The sequence below is a fragment of the Podarcis pityusensis genome, assembly GCF_964106645.2.
Source record: "Podarcis pityusensis genome assembly, chromosome: 1".
In the NCBI taxonomy this organism is placed as follows: Eukaryota; Metazoa; Chordata; class Lepidosauria; order Squamata; family Lacertidae; genus Podarcis; species Podarcis pityusensis.
The window spans coordinates 14,118,931-14,137,708 of NC_138028.1; the positions used below are offsets into that span (position 1 = coordinate 14,118,931).

An 18,778-nucleotide genomic window follows, 5' to 3' on the forward strand; every position below is an offset into this window, starting at 1 on the left:
TCACAGTGTGCTGCAGCAAAGACCGGGTTTCTAAGAAGGGGAATTAGCAATGAAAGAAAAATGAAACACATCTTGGAACAGCTGTAGGAAATTGTTTCAACCCCTGAGGCCTGCATTCCCTTATAGACAACTCTCTGGGGCCACATTCCAATGGTGGGTGGGGACAGAGGGAAAAGTAGGCAGAGTCATGGATGTAGCTCTTACCTAACCAGAGTATGCTAGACCTTATAGCTCAGTTGGTACAGCATGAGATTTTTAATCTCAGGGCTGTGGGTTTGAGCCCCACATTGGGTGAAAGGCTCCTGCACTGCAAGGGGTTGGACTAGATGACCCTCAGGGTGTGGAAGTGAGAGGAACCGATCTAGACCCTGCGTTTGTCATCTCAGGCCCTTCTCTATGTCCCTCCATCCCAGAGAAGGTCAGAAGGTGGCAACAGGAGAACGGGCCTTTTCTGTAGTGGCTCCCCGATTCCGGAACGCTCTTCCCAGAGAGGCTCGCCTGGCGCCATCATTACATTTCTTTAGGTGCCAGGCAAAAACATTCCTCTTTCCCCAGGCTTATGGTTATTAAATAATCTACGTCCTGGGAAAGTGTGGTGGAGAGGGCTGTTATTATGATGACTATTTTATTATTCGGCTGCCTGTCAGTATGCTTGTTATTAGGTTTTTATCACTGATGTTCTGTAATGTGTTTTTAACATTGTACACCACCCTGGGATCTTTTGATGAAGGTTAATAATAATAATAATAATAATAATAATAATAATTTATACCCTGCCCATCTGGCTGGGATTCCCCAGCCACCCTGGGCAGCTTCCAACCAACAAAATATTAAAATACAGTAATCCAAAATTGAAATAAATTGAAATGATGATGATGATGATGTGGTCGGGTAAGAATCTTGGAGGCCACATAGGCCTGCAGGGCCACAGTCAGCCACCTTGCTTGAAGCTCCCCACTTTTAATTTAATATTAAGTTTATGCCTGGATAGCTCAGTTGGTTAGAGCATGGTGCTGATAGCGCCAAGGCGGCAGGTTCGACCCCTGTATGGGACAGCTGCAGGAGGTTGGACTACTAGATGATCCTCAGAGTCCCTTCCCACACTACAATTCTCTGATTCTCCATTATTACATAGCCACGGCAGAGGAGGGGAGGGGGAGTATAGGAGCCCGGGAAAGCTAGGAGTTCCCATAATAATAAACCGTCCTTTATTGTGACATCCAAGCATAGCCAACAAGTTCATAAAGCTCCCCGCACCCACTAGGGAGACTTTACCTGCTATTTGGGAGTTGCTGGCTTAAGGTAACATAACAGTCTAACAACATTTGAGAGTCCCAGCAGGCCCAAAGTTTGCTCTCGTTCCATGAGCATATTGTCTCAGAACAGATGCTCCTTGTTCGCGGAAACAAAATATTCAGCTTGAAAAATGTTGCTGAGTGGAGGATTGGTAGAAAACATGGCTTTGGTATTCTGTTAATCATTCCCTAAGGTCTCCACGAGTAATAAAGTTATTATGCACGTTTGGCTTTGCAAACAGGTTTGACCTTCAGCTGTTTGGCACTTAATGGCACCAGGTAAACCTTCACGCGAAAGAAATATATTTAACAAACCTCAGGTTCAAGCATTGCGTAATTATGGTGTGTGGAAGAAAATTAAATTGTTTATTTGCTTTGGTAGTTCCCTCCCCATCCCTTCATTTAGCACTTGAAGTGCTGCTACTGTGGTTGTGTAAGATGCTGAGCCAATGCACATTTTTGGTTTTCCTGGTGAAGTATACAATAAAAACCTCCTGATCTTTCAGCATTTTGTTAAAATGTCTTTGGACTGTTCTAACTGGGAGCGTTCCAATCTGCTGAGTTCCCCTCTCCGCTAAAGTCAAGTGGATAAGGTAGTCTTAATTTTCTTTCCTAAGCTTCTGGGAGCATTTTGTGTGGCTGTTAAGAACTCCTCATTCCCGCAGGATGTAAAGCCATTATGTAAACAGATTGTGAAAAGGCTGTCTAATGAGCACTGATGAAGCCCCTCTCCTGTTCAGTGTGCTGTTAACCCCCGCATAGCTTTGGGGATAATCACTCTGCCACATGGCAGCTGGTGTGCTGGGTTACGTGGGGTTCCACTTTGTCACTTGTATTAATGGTTCAATTTTTGTTGTTGTTCAGTCATTTAGTCGTGTCTGACTCTTCGTGACCCCATGGACCAGAGCACGCCAGGCACTCCTGTCTTCCACTGCCTCCCACAGTTTGGTCAAACTCATGATGGTAGCTTCGAGAACACTATCCAACCATCTCATCCTCTGTCGTCCCCTTCTCCTTGTGCCCTCCATCTTTCCCAACATCAGGGTCTTTTCCAGGGAGTCTTCTCTTCTCATGAGGTGGACAAAGTATTGGAGCCTCAGCTTCAGGATCTGTCCTTCCAGTGAGCACTCAGGGCTGATTTCTTTAAGAATGGATAGGTTTGATCTTCTTGCAGTCCATGGGACTCTCAAGAGTCTCCTCCAGCACCATAATTCAAAAGCATCAATTCTTTGGCGATCAGCCTTCTTTATGATCCAGCTCTCACTTCCATACATCACTACTGGGAAAAATGGTTGAATAGTGTTGTTTAATATCAGGGATTTTCCTGATAGTGTTGCTTAATATCAAGGATTTTGTTTAATATCAGGGATTTTCATTTGGCTTTCCAAATGAATCCAGCTCTCGCCTGCCCTACCCAGAATGGCCAGTGGTCAGGAGGAATGGTAAAACTTGCAGCCCAAAAACATCTAATCTGCAGGAAGAGATGACCTGGCCCTTTGTAGCATAGCATTGCAAGTATTCGGATAACACCCATAGCTAGATTTCCACGACCAAACTGTCAAAAGCTGCTGTTTCACTGCTGGACTAGTAGTATTTGGAACTGGAAGCCACGATCAAGGGGATACAAAGATGGTCAACATAAGCTAAAGTTAGGCACAAAGGAGGCAGTGCCCATCCCTAACCATTGGGGTGTGAGTTAATGATGAGTCAGCAATTGTTTGATCAATCCAGGACTTCCTCTGAATCAGCATGTCATAAGTTTCATTTTCCAATTGCAACAGGGCATGGCAACTGTAGAGTGTGGATCTTGTCATTGTTGTTCATCCCCTCGTAATCTTTATGACTATTTTAAGATGTCTCAAAACATAAGGATTTCCTGTCCAGGCCTAGAGCTGGGAGATAAGAGCATCCACAACCTTGTGTTGGTTTTAATCTTTAAAGCTCTTCACAGACTAGGATTAGCATACCTCATACAGTGTCAATATCATTCCTTCTCACTCTCTGAGATTTGATGGGCGAGGAGCCCTGCTCCAGGGCTCTACTGGAGAAGCGGCATCAGCAAGACCCAAGAGGAAGTTGTCCCAAAATTCAGCAATCAATTTTTGGAAGAAGTACACCAGCCCACCTTCCTTTTAACCAGCTCCAAAGCGTACATTCTGCACATAAGAAGCCCCAGCACGATCCTTGGCGCCCCCTATTAAAGGATCATGGCCAAGACAGCTAGGAAAGGTCTCTGCTTATGAGAACTGCTGCCACATAGGCAATCCTAGGCTGACAAGCCAATGATCTAACCTCGTAACTTCATATGTTGATATATGTTCACACCTGGAATGGAGTAGCCTCAAGCAGTTTGCAGAGGTTTCATAGGAAGCGGTCTTATAGGAAGTCATTGGTCCCTCTTTCTCAGTACTGTGTACAGCAGAGATGAGGCATTTTTGGCCTTACAGCTGATGCTGAACTATAGCTTCCAGCATCTCCAGACATTGCCATACTTGCTGTGGCTGATGGGAGCTGTAGTTTAGCAATGTCTGGAGAGCCTAAAGTTCCCCAACTGTGGCCTACAGTGACAAGCAATGGCTTTCTGGGATTTCAAGAAGCCATCTTTCTTAGCCCTACCTGGGATTGAGCCCTGGACTTTTTGCGTGCAAAGCAGATCCTCTGATACTGGGCCCTATACAGCGGCGTAGCGTGAGTTGTCAGCACCCGGGACAAGGCAAGTAATTTGCGCCCCCTAACCCGGGGCAAGGCAAGTAATTTGCGCCCCCCCAACCCCTAACCTGCCGATCTGAGTCGAGTTGCTGCTGGCGCTGCCGCCCAAACCACGCCGCTTGCCCGGAGGAGGAGGGGGGCAGAGAGGCGAGGAAAATGCAACATGGCCCAGCAGCTGCAGCAGCAGCAGCGGAGGCGGGGCTGTGAGGAGGGGCTGCCTGGCACGTCCTCCGCGGCCCTGACGCGTGGGGCTGAGAGCCGCTGCCTGCCGGACGCCTTCAGCCCGGGCGCGCGCACAGCTCGTCGGTTCCACGAGACATGGGGCTCTGCTACAGCCTGCACCCGAGGCTCTTCGGCGACTCCGGAGGCAGCGAGCGCGCCCCCCCAGATGTTGCGCCCGGTGCGGCCGGCCCCCCTGGCACCCCCCACGCTACGCCACTGGCCCTATATAGCCCTTTCCCTTGCAAATACCTTCTAGGATTTGTATTTCACAGCTGTACAGAAGTTATGGTTTCAAATAATTATTTCCAGTCCTTTCCCCACCTCCAAGTTCCTTTTGCTGAACTAAATTTCAGCCCTATGCAAGCACTGTCTTCTGCGCAGTAGAACATGGAAATATGTTTTTTCCTTTAAAACTCCCAACTCCGCTGATTTAAAGAAAAGCAGAATGGTACGCAATCTCTTTAGCAAGCTTCCAATCAGTCCGGCCCAGCTGTATAATCCGGCAGAAGGAGTTTATCTAAATTAAAGTCAAGTGGTGCTCTCTAAATTACATATTCTTTTAGGCTAACCAGTCATATCCTTCTTGAACACAAGCTGGTACTTTAAGCAGTTGTTCATTTAGGGCCCAGAAGACAAAAATAGAAAACAAGGATAAACACATCTATGGAAAGAGGGCCTATGTGCCAATTTTGATTAAATATTTTTCTCTGTTTGTCTGGTTCCGACAATTACAGGAAGCTGCCTTCTAGTGCATCTGTGCATCTAGTGCATCTGTGGTCTTCAGATGTTGTGGGACATCCACCGGTCCAGCCATCATTGTCAATAGTTAGGGAGGATGTGGGAGCTGCAGTCCAGAAGATCACAGGTTACCCACCTCTGGTTGAAATGTTTCCTTGAAAAATAGTCCCAGGTGAAGTCAAAAATGGATGCCATGTGGTGAAGGTTTCGAAAGACAGGGAGCAGTAAGGAGGGGGAAAAGGATGCAGCCAGGCAACTTAAGAGACAGATTTGGCTTGATGGAGAAGTGCAACAGAAGAACGAATAGACCAAGAAAGGGAGGAGGGGGGTTGAAGTGTAGCCAGGCAAATGGAAGCAATAAAAACAATGACATTTGAAAGGATAAAAAATCAAGACCCGCTGTTCTTCTCTGTTCCCTGCTGCACCTTAAAGAATTTTGTGTGGCTCCCAAGCCCTGAATTCCACCTTGCAGAACGAGTTGTGCAGAATGCTTCTTTCTCTACATCGATGCAGTGGAAGATTGTCTTGGTTGGTTGGCTGGCTTTTATTGTCCGTAAGTGCACAGTCCCCTGGATGGAGTCCAATTATTTTATGTGGTGCTTAACTGATTAATTCATCTCTTCTAAAGTGGGATTAGCCTATTTGTATTCCGTGCACCTGCTGAGATTTATATTGAATGAGTACCTTTTTTTCCTAGATTCCTAACTCAGTTACGCTTGTTTTGGAAAATTCTTTTCAATTGCAACAGTGTTTTTGGCTTGCAGCCTAGGCCTGAAATCTTGCCTCCTTTTAAAATCAGCAAGAGTTTGCCAATTAACCTTAACAGGGGCAAGATTTTGCATTCAGTTTGCAGAGTTTGCTCTCTCTTATTCACTTTTGAGGGTTGTGATGTGCCTTTTCGCTCCCATTATTTCACATAAAAGGGGAGGAACAAGAGGAAAAAATGTGTTTATGTAACACCCCGTGATAACTCTTTGGCACACAGATCACCTACTACTGCGCATGCTGAACATTTCCAGGCTAAGGATCTTACAAGTCTGTAAATCTAACATAGGCATCCCCTTTGTTCTATGTTCATGCTTTCAACATCGCATGCCCAGGCCTACGCACACAATTGATGGCATTCATAAGAATTACATCCCATCACCAATTAATCCAGGATGTTTAAAGTAGGGCAGTAGTTATAAGAAAGAGTTGTGGTTGCTGCATTGGTCTACGGAAATATATGTTGTAAGGCAGGGGAAAACGGTTGCCCAGTTACACTTCAGCATTTTATATTTGCACGCTTTCTCCCAGGAAGACACAATAGACCTGCAGATGTTGAATCATTATGAACAAAATAATAATAATAATAATAATAATAATAATAATACTGCGCTTCATCCGAAGTTCTCAGGGCTGTTTGCAGCATAAAAACACAGAGTAAAACCACAAACAACAGTACTTAAGAAAAACATTAAGAAAAACAGAACAAACCCTTAATAACTCCAGTCCTACCTCATATATCTTCCATATATCCCTCTGGGCTATTATGGTGAAACACAAACAACAGCTGAAGATCATTCTCTCTTACCAACTAGTAGCCATCATGCTCTACCTTTACAACTAGTAATGCTTCTGAAGACCAGTTGTCTGAAACTGCAGAAGGGGAAGATGTTCCTGTGTTTTGGTTCCACTTGCAAGCTTCCCATAGGCACCTGGTTGGCCTCTGGACCAGATGGGCCTTTGGCCTGATCCAGCATGGCTCATATTACAGTAAGTTCTTATTTTCTCCCTGCCCTGCCAGACAACATGGCTCCTTCATTCTTCCTTCCAGCAGAGACTCATCAAGTAAGACTTAGTAAGGAGGCTTAGTAAGCACAAACTTCGGCCAGTTTCTCCCTACCCTTTAGGCATGGTGAGTCCTACCAGTGCTGGCTGGTGCCCATTGGGGCTGGTAACCAAGGAGACCATCAACAGGTGCAGCCAGAGCCAATGACAGGCAAAGCCAACTAATTATAATTTTGTCCTCCCTGCTGAGTTTTACGAGAGGCAACACGTCCACACCATACATTTGAATGACTCCCTCCAAAGAACCCTGGGAACTGTAGCTTTGTTAAGGGTGCTGGGAATTGTGAGAAGTAAAGTACAGTTCTTGTGTTTAAATGGGGGAGCCATACACTTTAAATGACCCATGGCAGAAGAAGTGACGCCCTTGGACTGGTTGTCCAAGATAAACGAGGCAGGCAAGCGAGAGCAAACTGAGGTTGATGAGGACCATGTTCCATTTGTCCAATGGGTCAACCTCCACCGACTCATTCTATACATCACCAGGAGTCTGGCTCTGTTCCCTGCTGCCGTTCTACGTCAGAATGCATGACCTAACGGCAGTGACACAGAAACTATTATGATACCTGTGGGTGGCACCCATCTCTTTGGGCTTACTCAAGATAAAGCTTTTGCAACACACTTTTTAAGGGAGATCCCAAGAACCCAAACTTACCTGTTGCTGGCCCATGGATGAGTCGGGGCGGCAGCAGGGGGGAAGGAGAAGGAATACAGATGTATCAACGATCACTATCCCAGGATAGACAGCATATTGAGGCTGCATATCCATATCCTCCCCTCCCCCACTGAGGCATCTCTGTTTCTTCCCTCATTTGGAATGCAAATGACAGACATACTAATGCCAAAAGTCTTCCCATCCTTTTTTCTAAGGCACTGCATGAACACGGATTAAATGTGCATTCATCTATTGCTACTTGTGGGCTGTAGTCCAATATGCATTCACCTGGAAGTAAACCCCACTCAGCTGAACGGAGCCAATTTCTGTGGACAGGACTGCACTTTTTAAAGGATAATGGCATTTAAAACGGTTGAAAACAATGCCTGTTTTAAGACATTGGTGATCTCTTCTACGAAACATGTCATCTCCTTCTGTGCCTTACTTTAAACTTAATTTATTTTTTGTTCTCTTGCTAGAAAGCTATGGAATGGAAAACAAAATGCTTCCTTTTTAGAGTTTGTGGGGTGTGAGGCACCCTAAATTCCTGGTTCCAATAACAGTTAGAATTAATCAAGGTTTGGGGAGTTGAACTGCAAGCAGTGATCTCCCAGATCCAGTAGGGACTCAGGTTGGAAACAGCAAAGGCCAGTTTCCTGATGAGGTTCACCTGATGATGGCCGGTCTTTAATATAATAAAAGATGAGCCATCAGGGCATTCAGTACCAGGGTGACAATTCACAGGGTTAGCAGTGAGAAGGAAGAAGGAGAGGGGCAAGGAGAACTATGTTGGCTGGCTGTGACAGGCTATAACCAAGAGACAGAGAGCATGGCTGATTTCTCTGTTCTGAGAGCCAATCCTGCTGCAACTATAGAAGCCAGAGACCTTCTTGGAAAGACAATGCTCTGAACTCCCTCCATCTAGGCTCAGGTTGTATATATGTATAAATAAACCATACATCATAAAGATACCAAAGTTTCTGCTGTTGGCAGTTGCAGACCCAAAATCTGGAACCAGATAAGGTATGTTTTCTTACGAATCAGTAATGCACTTAATTCCATGGGCACTTTAACTTTTCAATAAATCTAAACTTCTGCTTAGCATCCTATCTTATCCTTTCCTAGGCTTTTATTCTAGGTGTACCAGGACCATAACATTTTGGTCAGCACACGTAACATATTGGATGGGTTCCAAGTAATGACTTTCAGGTGCACCAGGGTTTTGGGTGTGACTAGCTGCTTTTTTTTTTACATGTTTCATTTGAGTGGTGATACTCAAACACATATTACATAATATAGTTTCCTGTTTGCAGATTACAAGGTGAGGGGAATTTTCAGCAGACAAATAAACCATAGGGGAAACTAGGAAGGTGCATTAGAACAGTCAGTCCATTGGTCCTTCAACTCAGTTCTGTTCACACCAGGGTCTTCAAAAGTGGTTGATATTGGTCCCCTGGGGGTGAATGAAGACTTAGGGATCAAAAGGGCTTGGGGGGGGGGAAGAACTTGGTGAGGTGTTGCTCCTCACCTTTGTTGTTGTTGTTCTTTAGTCGTTTAGTCATGTCCGACTCTTCGTGACCCCATGGACCAGAGCACCCCAGGCACTCCTGTCTTCCACTGCCTCCCGCAGTTTGGTCAAACTCATGCTGGTAGCTTCGAGAACACTGTCCAACCATCTCATCCTCTGTCATTCCCTTCTCCTTGTGCCCTCAATTTTACCCAACATCAGAGTCTTTTCCAGGGAGTCTTCTCTTCTCATGAGGTGGCCAAAGTATTAGAGCCTCAGCTTCAGGATCTGTCCTTCCAGTGAGCACTCAGGGCTGATTTCTTTAAGAATGGAGAGGTTTGATCTTCTTGCAGTCCATGGGACTCTCAAGAGTCTCCTCCAGCACCATAATTCAAAAGCATCAATTCTTCGGCGATCAGCCTTCTTTATGGTCCAGCTCTCACTTCCATACATCACTACTGGGAAAACCATAGCTTTTACTATACGGACCTTTGTTGCCAAGGTGATGTCTCTGCTTTTTAAGATGCTGCCTAGGTTTGTCATTGGCACCTCACCTAAGGTAGTTCAAATATCTCAAGGGCTGACATGTTACCTTCGCTTGCTTTGGTGGCCGCTGTCCTGAAAACATGAAGCTCCTGACGCACAACACGTTCACTTCCCATGTGCGAGGAGTGAGGCCCGATGGAGGATTCCCCCTTTGTATCCAGGCCACAGAAGTGAAGGTGAACAATGTAGATTTCAACCTGGAGCTCACAGCGCGGATGGTACCCAAAGTCGAACGAGCAGCTTTGGTAGAGGCAGCAGAGAGTTTGGGTCACTGATCAGATCTGTCCCCTGAGCCCATCCCTGACTTTGAGAGCAATGAGGATGTCCTTCAAAAAGTCCATCACGTGCTGATGGAGGTGGAAGTGGTGGAAGGTGTGCTGAAATGCCCAGATACTGGGCGTGAGTTTCCCATAACTAAAGGGATACCCAACATGTTGATGAGCGAAGAGGAGACATGAGCTGGTTTGTGTCAATGGAGCTTTGAGAAGCAAGCCTTGTGGGTGGGGTGGGATATGTTCCTGTGGAAAGCCCAGCACCCTTATTTTTATATGTTCCTGTGGAAAGCCCAGGACCCTGAGGATCATCTAGTCCAACCCCCTGAAATATGCAGCTGTCCCATACGGGGATTGAACCGGCAACCTTGGTGTTATCAGCACCATGCTCTTACCGACTGAGCTATCAATCCATTTAAAGATACCCCGCAGGATGTCTGCTTATTGTCACAGAAAAACATTTCAGATTGGTTATTATTATTTAAAATACAAAACAAACAAATAATAATAATAATAATAATAATAATAATTTATACCCCACCCATGTTTCCCCAGCCACTGTGGGCGGCTTCCAACAAAATATTAAAAATACCATAAAACATCAGACATTAAAAACTTCCCTAAAGAAGCCTTGTTTTATTTTCAAATCTTTAATTTTCTTATTTTTTGCAATTCAGTGTTTGTGAATCAAAAGCCCCCCCCCCCGTAAAAAAAGGATACCGACAACCACTTCCCACCCTCCCCCGTGTTAAAGACCGACCTTAGGTTAACGCCGCGTACTTGATCCCTATAAAAGCTTTCGCTTTGCTTTTTTTATATCGTCCTCCGGGCAGCCTGCACGGCATTCTCGCCACCTCCCCATAACCTCGCCTTCAGGGAGCGCCGGGCGGAAGGGCTGGCCGGGGGCCCTCCCTGCTGCTTTTCGTAGTGCGGGGAAACGCGGCGACAGGAAACCCGGGGAAAGGGGCGTGGTCTCCGCTCTCAGCATTCCATGCATGCCTCGAGTCAGCGCAAGAGCCTGACAGCGCTGGGAGAGCCCTTTGCAAAAATGGCTTTTGTCTGCTGCCCATAGGGAATAAGGCGGGGTGAGGAGGAAAAGGAAGAATTTCTTTGCTCCAGCAACCCTATTTTTAAACCACCATTCTCTAGCTCGCCAGGAAAAGCAGCAGAAGAGAGAAAGCCCAAGGAAAATGTGTGTGTGTTTTAAAAATATATTTTTAACCACACTCTATTTCACTAGGAAAAGCAGCAGGAGAGAGCCAGCACAAGGAATATATTTCCCCACCCGCTAAAATATTTTGAGCACTGCCTAGCGATTATAAATAGTAATAATGAGGAGCTGTCAGCATGCCACACCCTGGGAAATGGCTAAACCAGGTGAGGGTAGCCATTGGGTCTCAACCCCTCAGTGAGTGAGGGACTTCCCTGCATGTGAAGATAGGCTTCGGTGGATTAAGTGGATGAGACCAATAGTGGGTCGAACGGTCAAAAAGGTGCTTTCTGCATGTGCTGTAGATGGAAGCGAGGGGCAGATGAGGCTTGTCAACCTGGGAAGGCAGCCCATCTAGGAGAAGGAAAACTCTGATCCTAAACCTCCTCTGCCTTGCAGGATATCTTGGGGAGAAGAAAAGGCTCAGCAGTAAACCCTACACAAATCCGGAGTGGAGTCCCTACGACAGTTGGATGGTGCCTTGTACACCTCCTTCCAGTAACTCCTGCAACCCAGCTGTTACGAAAAGCATTTCTCTGCTTTCCTTTGGGCCACACCTGTGAGCACACCCGCCGGGTTCCCCCTAACTTTGGGGGAACCCTGTGTGTGTGTGTGTGTGTGTGTGTGTGTGTGTGATGTCACACAGTGGGAGAAGACCACCGGAGGGAGGGCCCAATGCAGGTGGGCCTGACAGTTCAGTTTTCCTGTATCTTGGCTTATGAGTGAGCAGCTTTAGTGACCCAAAGTGGTATTGGGGCCAAAAAGTGGTATGCAAATAAACCATGCCATACCATAAGAAGGGCCAAAGGGCTCTATCAACTCCTCTCTCGCTGCTCACATCACAGCAGACGGGTTAAAGAGCCTTTGTTTGTTGCAGCTTGGAAGAAAGCTGACAATACGACAATAATATTGTCTGAGAGGGTCCTCAGATAATGATCTTTTCTGCAGCAAATATGAGGCATTTTCAGGCTTAGATTTGGGCCCTGGACGTCTTCTACTTTGGGGCATGTGTTCTAGTTCATTTTATACACAACCAGAAACAGATTTCTTTCTCCTCTAAAGAATAAGGTGTAACCTGCAATGTGGGACACAAGAAATTCCCCTCCCTAAACAATGTCTTAAACAATGTCCTTGAGCATTATGAAGGCTCCTCAAAGGTTTCATATGCTGCCAAACTCCCAGCCAGCTTGGGCTCTATCACTCAGCTGCTCATATGCGGTTTCCTGCACCACCACATAATCCACTTCTAAAGTTTAGGCTTTCTATCAACCACTGCCAAAATCAAGGTCTATGAAAATAAGCAAATTATGCTATGCAACGGAAGGAGGAAACCACAGCGGAAACACAGACAAGCCTTTGATATATCAGGGTTGGGAGAAATAAGGAAGAACTGCAGAGGAAGTATGTATCTGATTCTAATTATGTTTATTCAAAATAAAGCCCTGCAGATCTCAATGGGGTTTACTTCCATACGAGAATCCTAAATGAAGTCAAAACAAGAGCCAAATCATAAATGTATGTGGATAAATTTTCTCTACTGGATTTCAGGCTTTGACTACCTTACATGGACAGATCTGGCCCAATTCAAAAGGCAGAACAGGTGAAGGCAGAACAGAAGGGCAGAGGTGACTGGCCTTCTTTTTTGAGTTGCAAGGGGCTATGATTTATCTAAAACAGGAGGCATTGAGGTGAGTGGTAGGGGTGGGAAAACTTTCCCCCTTCTGGGTAACATGCAGGGGGCGGGGAGGGATGGCCAGAGGCAAAGGTGGCTGCAGCAATATATGTAAACACTACCTTTGTGCAGTGGACTAAATTCTACACAACACGCCCTTTTATCCTTGCAGGCAAGCAAGAAGCATGAGCAGAGTTCAAGGACACATTGTAGGCAGGCAAAAACATTCAGGGAGGATGTGAAGCAAGTGAAACTGCTGGACCCTGCTTAGGTTTGCGAATGTGCTAGAAGTTTTATTGCAACATCCACAAACTGGGGGAGAGGGGAGTAGAAAGATGTCTCTCTGCCCACGCAAAGCCACTTAATAAAACCACACATTCCACCGGGGAAAACAAACGCACCAACCCCCAAAAAATTCAACATGGAGAAGAAGGCTATCTATCAATGGCCCCAATGGCTATGCTCTGCCCTCCACAGCAATGCTTCCGAATACCAGTTGCCGCAAAACACGGGAGGGGGTGGGGAGATCTGCTCTTGCGCTTGAATCCTGCCTTTTCCCCAGGTGGCTGTTTGGGCCCCTGTGGTGTGCTGGGCGAAATGGGCCCCATATTGGATTGATTCAATTTATTATACGCGTGCGCCGGAATGCCAAAGCAGATTACCAAGGGTGCAAAATCGACCACATGACGTGACACCATAGCTGTCAACTTTTCCCTTTTCTTGCGAGGAATCCTATTCGGAATAAGGGAATTTCCCTTAAACAAAGGGAGACGTTGACAGCTATGCGTGACACGCACAGAGAATTTGAATGGCAATGCCCATTGACTTGGGGGAGAGCTCTATTATTAGATGTGGGCCCGTAGGAGTTGAATCCTATGCAATCAACAACAGTAACAAGACCGAACGCCCTAGAGTGTCACAAACACAACACAAATCACGTAGAATAATTAGCTAATCCCCATAATAATTTCAATCTGGAAAACACTGTTCACAAAGCAGGGCTGCTTCTTCTTACTGCCCAGCTGCCAGCAAGAGGCCCTAACAGGTGAGTGCTCCCAGCGGGGTGGGGCTGGAAAGCGACGGTGAGGAACAAATTGGAGGGGGGGGAGAGGAAACCCCGATCGCTTGCATTTGCTCCCCCGCGCGTCACGTGGAGCACCAAATCCAGGCAGGCAGGCGCGCGCCCGCCCCGCTCGCATTCCTTCCCTCCTCCCTCCTCTCCCCCGCCCGCCGTCCTGCGCCGCGCCGCACCACGGCCAGCCCCGCCCCCTTTTCGCTCCCGCCTCGGCCAATGGGGATCCGCCGCCATTAACCCTTCCCGGGGCGGAGCAGGGCCGGAATTCTGTGTGTGTGAGTGTGGAGACTGAGGGAGGGGGAGGGGAAAAAAAACCTGAGGAGAAAAAGAGGCAGCGGCAGCAGCGGCGGCGGCAAACGCGGAGGAGGCCGCGGCTTGGATTCCGACGGCGACGGGAAGGGAAGCCGCCGCCGCTGCGACGACCGAGGAGAAAAGGAGCCCCCCGAAGAAGGCTGGCCCTCCGTCCGGCCCGGGTGGGCAGCGCAGCCGGCAGCAGGCCTCGTCCGCGCCTCCCCACCGCCGCGCGCCCGCTTCGCCCCTTTCCCTCAGAGCGGAGTCTCGGCTCGGGCCTCAGCGGCGGCGCCGGAGATGATGCCGGTGAGCGGCGGCGGGGCTGTGAGGGAGGCGGGCGGGCTTCTCTCCCTCTCTCGGGCGGGATAATCCTCCCGTCCGTCTGTCTGTCCCGGCGGAAAGGGCGGCCAAAGGCAGGCGGCTCTCGAGTAAAAGGGGAAAAACCACCTCATGTGCTCCCGCCTCCTCGCCTTTCCTTCGATCCCGAGCGGGGAGATCTCAGGAACGGCTCCCTTCCTCCCTCGCCTATCCCAGGAAACGGTACAAAACGCACGCCGGGGAGGGATCCTGTCAAGCCCTCTTTTCGCGATCGGAGCCAGGCTGAGAGGAGGATTTAAGCTGTAAAGGGGGAAACGAAAAAGCCTAATCCGTGATGATTATGGCTAGCACTGGGTTGTGGGGCCGGCGCTGTTTAAAATAACGACAGGAAGGTTGATTTGTGTTTTTTTTTGGTCGCCCTTTTGTGGGTTGATTGACGCTGTCATTGTTGTTGGTAGAGGAGGAAGGGGGAGCGTAATCCAGGGAAAGAACTGCGAGGTGTGTTTGCTTCCTGGCCTTATGGGTCGGGCATTGTTTTGTGTCAGCCTCCTGCCTCTGAATGGGCACCGCAGAAGCACCTGGAGGTAGATGGAGGCTAGAAGGCAATAAAAAGAGCACGAACAGGCTGCAATCCGATGCGCACTTGTGTGTAAGATCCACTGGGACTCGGAATACCTGCGCCTTAGTTTTCGTGCCCGCTTGCTTTTGAGTAAAGCCCCACCGAATACAGTCGGGTTTGATTATTTCCAAGGAAAGATGCATATGGCCGGGCTGCGGAGTTCCCTGTTAACCCTTCTTTGCATCACTGCTATTTCTTTATTTAAAATGTGCGATCTGCCCCCCCCCCCGTGATATGCATCTATAGTTGCTGCTTGCGTTTTCCACTGCTCATCTCGGCATCAGTGAATATAGGCTTGCTTTGTTGCTTTGACTTTTATTGCATTGGCAGGATATTTTATTTTAAAATGGTTGTTTCTCTGATGGCCCGCTTTGCTGTAAATTTATTTCGATTCTTTGGGGAAATGCTTCATATTAATATGTGGTTTATTTATAGCTAGTTCTTAATGTTGATTAGTGAATTATTCATTTGTTCGATTTGGAAGATTATTTTGCCTCAATTGCTCCCCAGCGTTTAAAGAAAAGGAAACTTGGAGGAAATCTTCTAAATCGGAAATTCCAAAATAATTCACCCTGCTAAAACTAAATACTGCAGGGATTCCCACCCTTAACCATATGAAAGTGAGATAATGCTTGGATATGAGAAAATAAGAAAGAGTAAGAAGTGAATTAGGATTTATTATTATTATTTCTTCATGCTGAGAAGAACACAGGAAGTAGTATAAAGGGGGTTTGTCTGTTGCAGTGGTAATGTGTGGCTTAAAATGCCCCTTTTGTCATACATTGTAAGACAAGTACACATTCTCTCCCCTTTGTTGGAAATTTTAAAAAAATGGTCTGTTAAAATTGGCAAAAATAGAGTCACTGGAATGAATGGATTTACAGAATTTGCTTATGATCTAGGCCTCTGAAGTGGAACACGTATACATGCATGTAATCTTACAGACTTTAGCTGCAGTCCATTAAGCAGTTCCTTTGGAAGAGTATCTCCCATGACTTACTCGCCATATTCCAGTATCGGTGTTCTGGGGATTTCATCCCATGAGATGTAAACCATGATAGTGTGTGTAGTTCTTCTAGTATGCTCATGTAATAGCCTTTGTCAAGGCTGTAGCTTATGAATTTAAGATGATTGTATATGTTGTTAGGAGGGAGCTGTAAAACAGGCACAGTCAGTTTTACAGGCATAGCATGCAACCTGAAACATGGCTTGCATTTTCTGTTTCTGGATTGTATGTATTTTAATGCATAACTCTTAAAACAGTGTTTCAGTTATTATTTTGCTTTTTGTTTTAATCTAGTGATTCATTAGTGCCTATATTTTTTATTCATTTTATTCTTATTATTAAATATTCTTTTTTGTCATATGAGACTGCAGTAACAGCAATGACTTTTGAATGTTACTTCATGTACCTTTCAGAAACATTTTAGTAACAATGATCCCTCTGTAAATCTGATACTTCATACAATTACTGCATTTCCAGTTACATTTTGTTCAGTCTAAGTACAGTACTAGATACCACCCTGGGGTCCTTTGGGAGGATGAGTGGAATATTAAGTAAATAAAATAAATAAATAAATAAATGAAACAGGATTTGTTTTCCTTCCATGTCATGAAGTAGTAAAGGGATTTTCTTGATTTTTGTTTGATTTTGTATCTGTCATAATGCAGAAGATTATGCATAGAAAGAGTAAAATACTTATAGTGACTCTGAGTCCTGACCTTCAGCACCAGGATGCTCCTGTTCTTGGCTTCAGCATAAATTGCATATATACAGAAGTATGTCCAATTGTCTGATACCTCGCGTTGTGAATGAGGAGCTCAGTACAAGCAGAGTTACTTTGAATTGACCACAGCAGCTTTGAGCCTATGGCAGCTATCCACAAACCACTTAAAATAATTTAATCCTACTCAAGCCACGGTGGCAAAGCTTTATTAAGTGTGTACATTTATGTTCTGTAATAAAAAGGCCAGTATCATTGGGTATTGCAGTTGTTAGGGGTAATACACATATGCACTTAGGAGCCCCCTCAAAGTTGTGTTGTACCACATAGACATTTGCATTGCTGCATTACTGGGTGGGGTGGGAGGATTAAAGGGTTGAACTGTACAGAGTATCTCCCCTCTCCTACTATTGCATCACAGACCCACAGACTCATTTCAGTGTGGTGGAGCAGCTTTTCCTTTCAAAGCTGGTTTACTACCAGCAGTCTGGCCAGCTGTAGCTTTCTCTAGCTTAGTCTCTCCCACCACCCTCAATTGCAGCATTTTCCCAGTTCCTTGCCCTTACAGACTTTAAGACTGGAGGATTCACATTGAGTGGGACAGGAAACTGGAAGAGCCTGGCAGGAGCAGAACTGTGATGTTTGAGAGCCAATGTGGTGTAATGGTTTGAGTGATGGACTATGATGTAGGAGACCAGGGTTCAAATTCCCACTCAGCCATGAAGCTCACTGGGTGACCTTGGACCAGTCACCATCTCTTAGCCTAACCTATCTCATAGGGTTGTTGTGTGGATGAAATGGAGAGGAGGAGACCCATGTACACCACCTTGGAAGCTAAAGCTCACTTGGAAGATAAAGGTGGTATATAAATGTAATAAAAATGTTTAATGAAATGAAAACCTGAGCAGGAGCTGTGATGGGTATGAGATTTTCAGAAGCAGGGAGCTCAGTTAAATCGAAAGTCCAATTCTGTCCCAGTCCTTTCTCACCTATGCTGTGACTGTGGCCATGTTGGAAAGCATTGGAGCACTAAAAACAATATATGGATAAACCCAAAGAGATAAATGTAATTTTGTAGAATACTGTTTTGAAGTGATATTGGTAAAATTGATCAGAACTATATTGGTGAGGTCCTTGTGGTTGTGCTTTATTGATTTTTATTTTTTTAGCATACATGGTAGATGAAATATAATTGTCAATTGCTACTCTAGCAGCATGCCAAGAATGGAAGCTAGAAGGTGGAGTTATGCTGATGCAGGGTGGGATTGTGATCAGTAAGCTTGTGGGAGGAACTGAAGAGTCTGCAACTGGAGACACTGCTGAGTGGGGAAGACCTGCCTCTGGGCACAAACACTGGAGTTGTCAGGAGAGGGGCAATATTAGTTTACATCTAGTAGGACTGTGAATGCTTTCCATTTGCTTAAATGGAGAAAATAAAGGGTTTGTTCCTATTACAGAAAAACAAAGAACTGGTGTTGGGGAAACCAGCACCTTTGGCACTATTCTCCAAAAGACTCCGCATTGCACATGCACCCACTGGTTATGTTAACAGGCATCCTAATAGAGTAAATAATTGTTTTTTTATGTATGCATATACATGTATTTTTAAAAACACTTCTCTGTTGTCATCATGCCCCAGCATTACATTTTTGTCATGCTAGATTGTGACAAAGGAGAGCTGTTGGAACTCTGTATAGAATACACAAATCCACAGTGCCTTCCTTCCCCATTCCCTTTTATTATCTCTGTTTTTGCTCATTTCCCCTTCACAATCCATCACTCCTCACTTCTCTGTCTCATTGCTTCTCCTCTTATGTGTGGGAAAGACCCTCTAAGGTAGCATCAGCTTATTTTAGGGCAAGATCCTGTATACCTGAAGGAGCGTCTCCACCTTCATCATTCAGTCCGGACACTGAGATCCAGCACCGAGGGCCTTCTGGCGGTTCCCTCATTGCGAGAAGTGAGGTTACAGGGAATCAGGCAGAGGGCCTTCTCGGTAGTGGCGCCCGCCCTGTGGAACGCCCTCCCACCAGATGTCAAGGAAATAAGCAGCTATCCTATCTTTAAAAGACATCTGAAGGCAGCCCTGTTTAGGGAA

The 18,778-nt window shown here is 46.1% G+C and overlaps 1 protein-coding gene and 1 pseudogene across 6 annotated transcripts in view; both read left to right on the top strand.

Annotated features, from left to right (window-relative positions):
* The first annotated feature begins 9,579 nt into the window (after window positions 1–9,579).
* Window positions 9,580–9,957, top strand: LOC308463377 (multifunctional methyltransferase subunit TRM112-like protein pseudogene; annotated as a pseudogene). Its single transcript has 2 exons — window positions 9,580–9,717; window positions 9,811–9,957. The product of its transcript is annotated as a multifunctional methyltransferase subunit TRM112-like protein pseudogene (transcript).
* Window positions 9,958–13,936: 3,979 nt separating this feature from the next.
* The window catches only part of PPP1R13B (protein phosphatase 1 regulatory subunit 13B), a 66,828-nt gene continuing 61,986 nt past the window's right edge, over window positions 13,937–18,778 (top strand). The window contains exon 1 of one of the 5 annotated variants that reach the window (XM_081010735.1): window positions 13,937–14,003. Coding sequence is in view for 3 of the 5 variants with exons in the window: in XM_081010732.1 (XP_080866858.1) it covers window positions 14,470–14,559 (90 nt within the window). In the remaining 2 variants the exon portion in view is untranslated. The other 4 variants (XM_081010734.1, XM_081010732.1, XM_081010736.1 and 1 more) reach the window with 4 other exon arrangements.